This window comes from Misgurnus anguillicaudatus, chromosome 19, assembly GCF_027580225.2.
Source record: "Misgurnus anguillicaudatus chromosome 19, ASM2758022v2, whole genome shotgun sequence".
Taxonomy (NCBI): Eukaryota; Metazoa; Chordata; class Actinopteri; order Cypriniformes; family Cobitidae; genus Misgurnus; species Misgurnus anguillicaudatus.
Genome location: NC_073355.2, coordinates 22487177 through 22498639, shown reverse-complemented (window position 1 = coordinate 22498639; position 11463 = coordinate 22487177). Strand labels below are relative to the sequence as shown.

Sequence of the window (11463 nt, the reverse complement as noted above, 5' to 3'; positions counted from 1 at the left end):
ATTTTAATGGGTTTTAACTGGTAAACATTAAGACAAGTTTGTTAAGCATCAGAATCTAAAAGTGTATAAGAGATCTTTAATACTTGAGTTACAAACATGCAAACACAAAAAGTGCTTTTTCTTATTTTTCAAACTGCAATTTTGTAATGCATTAAGAATGGCTAAAGCTGATTTTACAAAAAAGATCTAACAATCTCTGTGTTAAAATAAAATAACTACGCTGCCATTTTTTTAATGCCATTAATTTTGCTCCACGTTTTAGGTAAAATGGTCAGCATTCATCTATGCCAATTAATATTTTGTTTGACAAATTATTGACAAATTATTTGACTGACATTATTGCAACTGTCCATATGACATGCTCAAAGACGTAAATGCAATTTGAAACAAAAAAATACACTTATCCAGCACAAAATCACTTCGAACCATGCAATTTTATATAAAACAAACTATTTATTTAAATGAAACTAAAAAATAAAATACAATTTTGATGATACAATCATATTTAAAAATTCAATTTATAATTTGAAAACATCACTAAAAATAAAAAAAGTTCTTTATCTAGATGGCTCTGCCTCAGACTATTTGTATTGTCTGACTCTCATCCAACATTTTCCACAATCAGCCGGGGCTCCAGGAGAGAATCCCAACGCTCAGTCAGCTGCAGTAAAGACAGGAAAGACAGGATTGTTTTAGCTTACCACAGCATGCACACTTTACAAAGAAAATGCCTTTTTCACATCAACAATTAAGAAGGATAATCAGAAAGCAATGATTGTGTGGGACTGGGGGATGGTTTAAAATCCAAATTACAAAAGTGCTCATATTAGCACCGTCAGGACAATAGCTAAACGTTAAAAATGGAAAATGTAGACTCCTCCTTTTTGCAACTAAATGCAAAATTGTTGTTTGTCATGTTCAGTTCTAATTGTGATTCTGGGGTGGTTTCCCGTACAGGGATTAGTTTAAGCCAGAACTGGGCCTTCGTTAAATTTGGTAATATAACTAGTTTTAACAAACATGCCTTACTAAAAACATTACTTTTTTATGTGAATTTTAAGACAAAACAAAGGCACTGATGCATTTTAAGATATGTCAGTGCAATTTAAAGCTAAAATAATTACCAACAAATAAGCTAAAGAAAAAAAATAGTGGGTTACATATAAGTAAACTCGCAAGAATAAATACATATTATATTTTTTAAAAGATTTATAAAGAAATGGCCAGAAGGTATTTATTTACACTGTTTTTTAACTACAAAGTTAAAGGAACAGTATGTAAGAAATTTATATCAATTAATCATAAAATGGCTCTGATATGTCACTAGACATTAAGAAATAATTTTCATTTCAAATACTTATATCACTCACAACAGTGGTCTGGCCAGGATATTGGCATTTAAAAAGTGGAGTTGTCATGTTGTGTATTGGCCACCAGTTGTGGGATTGCAGTACCAGTTTTAGCCACAAGTTTTGTGATTGCAATACCAGTTTAAGAGATATTTTAAGTCCATAGTAAGGTCTTTGAGTTTAAGTAAACTGAGCACCTGTGATCCATGTGTGACAGCATATTCTACGATCTCAGATCCATCAGGGTACTCATACACCAAGTCAAACTTGCCAGGTTCAGCTGGGGCTGAAAGAAAAGAATGAACTCGTTGCAGGACTTCGCATAACTTTATATAATTAAACCTGTATGCATATAAATTAGTGGCAATAGGAATAAGCTTTGCTGCTACCGTGAGGTCTTGAAAGCAGTTCAAGCTCCAACATCTGTGTTTGAGGATTAAATGCAATAATCTTCCCTTCCTATTAAAAACAAAAGTTGTTATAAATGTCCATAACACAATTACTGATTTTAAAAGATAATTTGTATGAAGTGGAAAAAATTACTTTATAATCAGACACTTCTGGTGTGTAGTTTTCAGTTAACTCCAGTAGCTGATCAACAGGAGAGAGCAATCAAACAGCCATCAATGTACATTTTCAATGAAAAACTTATAAAAGAGGAAGTTTGAAACAAAAAATATCCAAGCAACTCTAACAATAATTATTACATATTAGAGTTGCTATTACATTATCAAGAAAATCAATAACAACTTGTTAACTCTGTGTTATAATTAATTCAACAATTTCAATCATACTTTAAAGGCAATGTTTTGGCCCACTGCAGGTGGAGCTGCCAGCAGGGGCAAAGTTGTGTAGTCTCTTTTGGGGGCTGTTTCAGGTTCAGGTTCAGGTTCTGGTGGATTCTACAACAACACATAGTCAGTTTTAAGATTTTGTAAAAAGCAACTGTAAAACTGCAATTCTAAAAATTATAATGCTAAAACAGTATTACTAAAAAAAGGGACTTAAGCAAGATAAAAACACTTTCCAAAAAAGTCGTACATTAACATGGTCAAAAAAATCTGTGAACATGACTGCAAACTGTGCTCGGCCAGTAGATGGCAAAGTAGATTGTGGCCATTGTAAGAAACACTACATGCCTGTGCACATACACATTCTTCAACAAAGTGATGAATACCAAAAAATGAAGATGGCAAAAGAATTGAGCTGTTTTGTTTAGACGGATGATGAGGTAGGTTCATTACTACCCTGTAAGTGACCTTGGAATATAAAGTGCCAAAATTTTGTCAAATTTGATGGAGAAGCATGAATAAACTCAGTATCTTAAAATACAGTTCTGTTATCGTTTTGGTTAAACTCATGCATGCCTAAAGTATAGACTGAATTAAAGGGATGGTTAACCCAAAAATGACAATTCTGTCATCATTTAGTCACTCTCATGTTATTACAAACCTGTATAATTTTTTTTGTTCTGATGAACATAAAGGAAGATATTTTAAGAAATGTTTGTAACCAAACCGTTCGTGGACCCCATTTACTGCCATAGTATTCTTTTTTCCTACTATAGAAGTAAATGGGGTCCACGAACGGTGAACATGTGTAGGCCTATGACATCAGTGTTATAACAGATTCAAACTGAATTTAAGCACTGAAACTCATCAAAAGTTTGCATTATCAGGACCATAGATATGTACAATAAAGGCTAGATGTCTCGCCCACACTGCTGGCCAATTGAGTGGAACGTCCGCATTTGGCGGCCATCTTACCACAGGGCGCTCCCTCACTCGTAGCATTGCGATTAATGGATTAACGTCAGAGATGTACCTATGACAGTGCAAACTTAATTAATAATTTTCATGAATCATGTTAAAGCATTCAGAATTATAGCCACGTTAATAATGTTTGTAAGAAACCAAACCGTTTGAAAATCGGTAGAAAATTAAGCAACTTATGGTGATTTAAATGTACCTGCACCATTAAACACAATGCTACGAGTGAGCGAGCTGTCTGAGGTAAGATGGCCGCCAGGTGATGACGTTAAAGACTCCGCCATAACACATCTAGCCTTTATTATACATATCTATGATCTGGACCCCCAAAACACATAAAAACTTTACAGATTTCAGTTAAAATGCTGTCTTGTAAACGGCCCCTTAATTCTAGAGGATAAAATCTTAAGCAGATACATTGGGTAGTTCTTACCTGTAAAATAAAACTTTCATTAATCAGTAAATCTCTCCGTTTCTGATGTTCTCCATTCTCATATTTGTAATTAAAGTCCTGTTTCCATGGTGTTCCCTTGGCTCTACCAAAGCCATCTCTGCCACTGCCTCGGTTTCCACCCCGACCTCTGCCTCTATCCTGGCTTCTTGCGTTTCCTTTTGGCCTGCCTGCCGCCTCACTGGTACTGGAGTTTAAACCAGCAATGTTCAAGCCCATTCCTTGTAGGTTTGGCTTCCTAATCACAAGTTCTATTTCACTGGCATCCGAGTCTGAGCTCTCTGCCTCCTCCTGGGGCTTTTTAGAACCAGAAGCGGAAATAGACTGAGATGAGGTAAGGGAGGGTTGAGGGACCACCTGTGATTTCTTAGCTGAAGGTTTCCGTTGGCTGGGTGATGAGGAGGAAGAGGAAGAAGAATCTGTGGACATTTTTGTCTGTTTAGGTGTTTGTGGTGGGATTTGAGAGTTCGTCGAGGTAGATGGTTTAGGTGTAGCAGGAAGCGGCTGTACAGAGGTGCTGCTTTTTCGGGCAGTTGGTTTAAATGTGTTATCGGAAGAGTCAGAGTCCGACGAGGAGGTCTCTTTCGGTGCAGGCATAGTAGGCTTCTTGGTACCATCAGACTGCTTGGGTTTAGGTTTTGGTGGAGACGGCTTACTGTGAGACTCATCCTCACTGCTGTCTGAAGAACTTGACGTTGATTCCTGAATCTTTGCTCTACTTGTTTTGTCACTAGTGGAAACACTGGAAGTCTTTTTTCTGTTAAAGGACTGGCTCGCTTGATCTTTAACTGGAATGTTTTTTTGAGGGGTGGTGGGATTGTTGGCCGACTGCTTTTCTTTCTTCTTCTTCTTACGTTTCTTCTTTTTTTCACTATTGGCTGGCGCAGAGCCGTTGATTTGAACATCTAGCTTTGTTTTCTTACTCGAACCCTGAGTAACACAAATCTGCATTTCATCTTCTCTCTCTCTCTTCTTGGTCTTCGAGTTGTGAGCGACACAGTTTTGGTAAATCTCAGCTCCGTTTTCAAAAACAGATACCTTTACCCTATCAATAAGATTAAAGAAATATGATTCAAAATAACATCTTAATAGGTGGCATCTCATTTAAACTTGCATAAACATCTTTTATATTATTACCCTTATGAAAAATCAAACATGGATTTAGTACAGTAGAAGTGCATTAACCTTTTTAATCCTCATTGATCCTAATGGAGGATTGATTACTATTTGTACTACCATATTTAAACTTAAATTGTATATTTAAACCAGTGGTTCTCAATACTTTCAGCATGCAACCCTCTTTGTATAGGGTGCATCCCTTTGTAGCCTCCCTAAAAAATAGCATAATCTCGCGGCCCCCAAAACACTGATTTACGGTTCCCACAGTTAGACATGGTTACTACCGTTAAACCGTGGTTAATTTTCGTAAGGGTGTTTAATAAGCTTACCGTATACTATCATTATCGCGTACTATATAGATACTTTCAGTGGTAGGCAGGTAACAATCTTCAATGAACAGGTCTAAAATGGTCTTACGGCTGTAGCCAAACTTTTCCTTTATGATGCTGGACAAATCCGCGACCACTCGGCATTTGTTCAAGTCCACCAACAACCAGCACATCCGACAATCTGGTGTGGCTGGAGGAGGATAATCAAAGTATAATCTAACCCTTATGGTGTTGAGGTTGGAGGTAGCCATGCCTGTACACTGTTGTCAATGAGGATGATGGAGGCGCTCGCTCACTTTCATATTACGCACTCTCTCGCCCTCTTCAGGTCTGGATGCGAGTAGATGCAGACATCTTGCTGCGCAGATAGTTCGGCACATGACATCATAGTACCGCGAGAATAGTACTCTTGCGGTGCTGTGATGTCAAACGCTGATTGGTCTGCGCAGCGCCATATAAAGTCACGTTTAAAGTCAGCTGACTGAAGAAGTCATATGATACTTTTCTTTACATCACGTTGCTGAATCAGGAGAATCTAGGATCGGGATCTAGTACTTATAGCCGGTGGGTCCAAACACAGCCGATGTACCAGACTGAGTGGTCTCGAGATCAATAACCATGTCGCCCTCGTGGATCATGCTGGTTGTAGCGCTGCTTGCTCTGAGTTTTTATAAAGGTAGGAGAGATACACGCTAAATCATGTACTTTGGGAAAATGTAGTTGTGTTTAAACCTGCTTGTTCATATTTATGTAGTGATCCTGGTCTCAAATAGGGTTTAATTACAAGACGAGTTAAGATCCTGAAACATTTGTACCCTAAAAATGAAAAGTGAAAGTGAATTATGATCGCTACAGTTGCATCTAGTGAATAAACAAATGATACCCCACAATGATATCGAGCAACATGTACACTACGGTTCAAAAGTTCAATCACTTGAGTCAATTGTTTCTAAAAAAAAAAAAATCTTAAAGAGGAAGCTTGCATGTTTTACGTTATTTTATGTTTTTCAACAACATTCTATTTGTATTCACAATTTTAAAATTGTTTAAAATGTTTTATAAATACATGCCTTGGACTAAATAATGAAGAAAATCAGCCAATAAGAGTCCAGAATAGATGGGAACTCCTTCAATACAGCTTAATAAATAAAATAATGAAATGTCAAAAATAGATTTTTTAAACAAATTCTGGGCAAAGGGTGGCTACTTTGAACATACTAAAATATAACCGTTTACATTGATTTAGATTTTTTGATCACAGCATAAAAGCTTTTATTTTATTCCATAGTTTTTCCTTAAAGGTGCAGTGTGTAAATTTTAGCGGCATCTAGTGGTGAGGTTGCGAATTGCAACCAACGGCTTAGTCCACGGCTCACCCCTCGCTTTTTAAGCAAATAGAGAAGCTACGGTAGCCGCCACTGGACAAACATTTCATCGTCAGTGATAACTTAGTAAAAAAAAAGTCCTTTAAGGGCTTCTGTAGAAAAATGGCGGCACAAAATGGCGACTTCCATGAAAGGGGACTCTCTGTGTATGTAGATAAAAAGGTCTCGTTCTAAGGTAATAAACACATAGCGGTTCATTATGAAAGGTCTTTATATACCCCTGATAATATAGTTTTGTATATTATTTTGCATTTCTGCCAAGACATCCTTCTAAAAATTACACACTGCACCTTTAAATGTAGAAAAAATGATAACTAGAATGACCGTAAAGTTTTGAACAGTAGTGTATCTTCATGAGCAACTAGGTAAAACAATAATTTTTTTATGGTCAAACAGGTAGCTGTGTCCCAGTTCAAGCCAAAGAATCATGGGGTTACGTGGATGTTCGTGATGGAGCTCATATGTTCTGGTGGCTTTACTACGCCAACAGCTCCAGTGCCAGTTATACAGATCTACCTCTGGTTATGTGGCTGCAGGTGTGTATCCTCTCTGATGTGTAATGTGTCATCTGCCTGATTTCAATAATAGATCACTGGTAGATCAGAATTCATGTTTATTGTTATTTTAGGGTGGTCCTGGGGGATCCGGCTGTGGTTTTGGCAACTTCGAGGAAATTGGACCCTTGGATAGAGACCTCAAGCCTAGAGAAACCTCTTGGGTGCGTGAATCCAACTATGTAATGTTTTCTGTATTAGCACAATAAACAGCAGTCGACAGTTTTATTTTTATGATTTAGAATCTGTGAATAGTTAGTCATTATTTACCCGCTCCCACCTAATAACAAATATTTGTGCCTTTGCAGGTGCGTGAATCCAGTGTGCTATTTGTGGATAACCCAGTGGGCACCGGCTACAGTTACACAGACTCTGAAGATGCCCTCACCAAGGACGTCGCAATGGTGGCATCAGACATGATTGTCCTCCTCAAGAACTTTTTCTCTTTAAAGACAGAATTTCAAGTATGTAAAACTTTGTACTTTATACTTTGTATAATGTGCCTATCACTTTTATTTGTTGTAGTATCTCACTGATCCACTTTTCCCCAACAGAATATCCCTTTCTACATATTTTCTGAGTCTTATGGAGGCAAAATGGCGGCAGCTATTTCCCTCGAGCTCACAAAGGCAATGTTCATCCGAAGCAGTTATAAAGATATGCACAATGAGTTGCTAAACTATTTAAGGTTATCTTAAAGAGGAACCGCATGATGAGTCAGAATAGCCCCTACTTCCTTAAAATTAAATGACTTTGTGGTATCAGATTTTACACTTCATAATAATAGTTTCTTTATGTTGCACATTTACCATTCTTTTAAATGTGTATTGAATGTCATCTTTATATTCCTTTAGGCAATTCAAGTGGGTTCAATCAAGTGTAATTTTGCTGGGGTTGCATTAGGAGACTCATGGATCTCTCCTATAGGTCTGTAAAAAGCATGCTTTTTTAACATCATCTCATTTGCATGTCAACTTACCAATTATGATGCAACTTTATGTACTCATGGGATAATAACGTCATGGTTCACGTAACTGCCTAAACCAGGTGTAATGCATTACAATACAGCATTCATTCAGCATTCAAAGGTCATTATATATTTTCTACAGATTCAGTCATGACCTGGGGTCCATATCTTTACAGCACAGTGAGTAACTCACTATTAACACCCTTTGTATTCATTTCACAGTGGTTAAGCATGATTGAATTAAGTGTGATCAAAGCATACTACCACAAGAATGATTTAATCTCATGTGGATTTAGTGCATGGCTTTTATTCACTATTAATCATCCAGCAGTCCTGATTTAACATTGAAACTTAAGATTAAATCAATTTTCTATATTTATTTAACATATTGCATTTGACCCTAGTCTCTGTTGGATGACAATGGACTGGAGGAAGTCAATAAAGCAGCAAAGCAGGTGCAGCAGGCTCTAGATCAGGGCCAGTATGAAAAAGCCACTGAGATGTGGTCCATCACAGAGAATGTGATCGAACGGGTAAGTAGCGTGTGTGGGGGGTTTAATTGGTTTTTGGTAATTAAATAGGTTGCTTCATTCAGTTTCTCAACTATTTTGTTGCAGAACACAAATGGTGTCAATTTCTACAACATCCTCACCCAAGACCCAGATGAGATGGTGAAAAGCAGTCATGATCAAAGAGAAGATGGATTTCTCTGTGAGAAACTCAAACTGTTCAAACCCTTTATTGTTTTCTGTTGGACGCTTGCATTAAATTTTTTTGCTTTTAACAGCCTCGTTGATGAGACGTCACATTCGCCCTTTGCACCGTCAGTCTCTTTCAGAGTTGATGAATGGACCAATCAGGCAAAAGCTTGGTGTCATACCAAAGAATGTCACATGGGGAGGTATGATCCGTTTTATGATCAACAGATGCATTTCTGTACAGGCGCAACATAAGTACACCAAGTTTTTCTCTGTTCCTTCAGGACAGGCCGGGGCTGTATTTGCTAGCATGGCAGGAGATTTTATGGTGCCTGTGGTGAACATCGTAGATGAGCTTCTGGCTGCAGGGGTCAATGTCACCGTATACAACGGCCAGCTGGATCTTATTGTGGACACAATGGGTGAGAAGATTCTCAAGCATGAGCAAACAATCAGTGCGTTTACATGCACAAGTGGAAAACTATCAAAAATCTGCTCTTTATAATAACCTGTTTACATGCAAATCAATAAACCGGCTATGCAGAATTCTGCTGGATTTTGGAGATTTGTCAGGTTTCTCGCAGACAGTGACATTACCGCCTATAGTACATAGTTGTTTTAAAAGCCGGTGGGAAATCTTTTTTAAGCTACTGTTGTATTTCTTCTCATGTCTGGAGAACCTGTAAATGTAACAACATAAGCTTTAATTTTGGCAATGTGCAAGGTGCATAAGTCCAACACAGGCTTTTATGTGTTACTTTGTGCTTTACTTCCACGTGTGACGTTTATCTTTCTTGCTTACGCCATCTATTTTGCTTTTCCTGTTAAAAGAAAACGCATTTTATGCGTTTACATGACCACACACATTATCGGTTTATTAAGCATAATCAGCGTACGACTGTGCATGTAAACGCAATGCTTTTTTTAACTAATCACTGAAACCACTTTTGGAGGAGTCAGAATCACATATAAACAGTAACGTGCAATGTGTATTCTGCCATGGTGGGACTCCAATAAACTACTATGGGGTCCTATGAGGACTATTCACCCAGTTTGATGTCAGTCTAAAATGGGCCTTGGTTGTTTATCTTAAATACATTTTACCCATTGGTTTGATATTTAGGAATAGCACTATTATTGGGTGCTATCTGAATCAAGTCGCTGCACTCTTGTGATAATTAACTTGCATCTATTTGTGTGTGTGAAGGTCAGGAACTGTGGGTCAAACAGCTGAAATGGGATGGACTCAAATACTTTAACAGTATAAAATGGACAGCACTGGAAGATCCACAACAACCAAACCAAACTGGAGCTTTCTATAAAACCTACAAGAACTTTGCCTTCTACTGGATCCTTAAAGCTGGCCACATGGTACCAAATATTTCACTTTTGTGTTTGGAAAATTGAATAATATAGTAAATTCATATGAAGAGCGCAGATGCAGAAGCTGCTAGCGGCCATCTCGATCGAAAATGAGAATGATATTAACCGAATGCTCTTGGCACAGATTCATCAAATACTTCAAATTTGCTTAATCCTGGCCTCAGGTCATTTAGATATAACGCTTTGTTGGCAAAGTCCTCTAAGCCCGTACAGTACATCAAGGTGCAAGAGGTTTACTGAATATAGTAGTATAATGGCCAAATTTTTGAGTGTCTGGAGACCTTTTTGGAGTAGAGGGTTTTGCAGCGAATGTCATGAAATGACTGAAGTGACATTTGTGAAAACAAGGCATTTCGATTACTGACTAATAATTAATAAGGGATTTAATAAACCTAACATAAGTGCCTGGAAAAATATGCTCATTTACAAGAAAACATGTCAGAAACACTTAGAGGGGTTTGAATCTGAGCTCTTCACATATTTTTAATATTGACAGTTTTCCACTTTGACCATGGCAGCAACGGAGCAGTTTTGATGCATGTGTATAAACATCTCTTATTCGTTATTTCGTGACAGATCCCGTCTGATCAGGGACCGATGGCTTTACGGATGTTGAAGATGGTGACTCAGAAGGAGTGATGGATCTTGTGAAGAGACCAACAGAAAAAGCTTTTATCCATTTTAGACAATCAACACTCAAATTCACCAAAACCAAAAACACTTTTTATCATCGGTTCAGATCTTAATGTAGCCTAATCAGTGTTCGTCTTTGCTGTCTTGTAAAATTTGTAAAATTGTGTGACCAATAAAGTCAATTTTTATACAGTTTGAATTGTAGCCTAGAATCTACATTTTGCAACTCTTTAAGCAAATAGTTTTCCTTTTAATCCTTGGTACAAATTGCATTACGTGCATTACGTAATAATATTACTTTTCTGAAGTAACGAGTAAAGTAACGCATTACTTTTTAAATGTACACATTAATATTTGAGTTCATTTTTAATAAAAGAAATGCAAGTTACTTTTTTAGTTTAATTAATTAGATTAAATTTTTTTTACTGAATTAAACTAAATGTAGTCACATTATGCACTCTATGCGTACACGCCTGTGTGGGAACAGTTTGAGTCAAAAACTGCGATGGCAGGCCAGAGCTCAACATTTTTGTGATGAAATAGAACTTTTCAGTGATAAAAACACATGCAAGGCCTGAAAGAGATCAAGCCTCAGCCAAGAAAAAGTAATGCAAATGTAACTAAAAAGTTACGCAATTAGTTACTCTTTTGGGAGTAACTTAATATTGTAATGCATTACTTTTAACCCTCATAAGACCTTAATTTTCTGTATACGTTATAGTCCCTTGGGGATAAAAATGATCCCAGAGATTAAAAGAGTTTTTACAAAAATATAAAAAAAATGTAATGATACAAATAATATCATTTTTTTCATTTACTTCCCATC

The 11463-nt window shown here is 37.1% G+C and overlaps 2 protein-coding genes across 2 annotated transcripts; one reads left to right on the top strand and one right to left on the bottom strand.

Annotated features, from left to right (window-relative positions):
* Positions 1-433: 433 nt before the first annotated feature.
* coil (coilin p80) lies at positions 434-5323 on the bottom strand. Its single transcript, XM_055192965.2, has 7 exons — positions 5018-5323; positions 3552-4614; positions 2144-2251; positions 1893-1940; positions 1739-1808; positions 1547-1635; positions 434-661 (listed from the first exon to the last, which is right to left on the bottom strand). The coding sequence occupies exons 1-7, from the start codon at positions 5266-5268 to the stop codon at positions 602-604; spliced, it is 1689 nt and encodes a 562-aa protein (XP_055048940.2). The 5' UTR covers positions 5269-5323; the 3' UTR covers positions 434-601.
* Positions 5324-5510: 187 nt separating this feature from the next.
* On the top strand, positions 5511-10836 carry scpep1 (serine carboxypeptidase 1). Its single transcript, XM_055192977.2, has 13 exons — positions 5511-5693; positions 6799-6938; positions 7031-7120; positions 7265-7420; positions 7511-7585; positions 7811-7883; positions 8066-8103; positions 8328-8456; positions 8541-8634; positions 8711-8824; positions 8906-9043; positions 9829-9992; positions 10581-10836. The coding sequence occupies exons 1-13, from the start codon at positions 5636-5638 to the stop codon at positions 10641-10643; spliced, it is 1332 nt and encodes a 443-aa protein (XP_055048952.1). The 5' UTR covers positions 5511-5635; the 3' UTR covers positions 10644-10836.
* Positions 10837-11463: the final 627 nt, after the last annotated feature.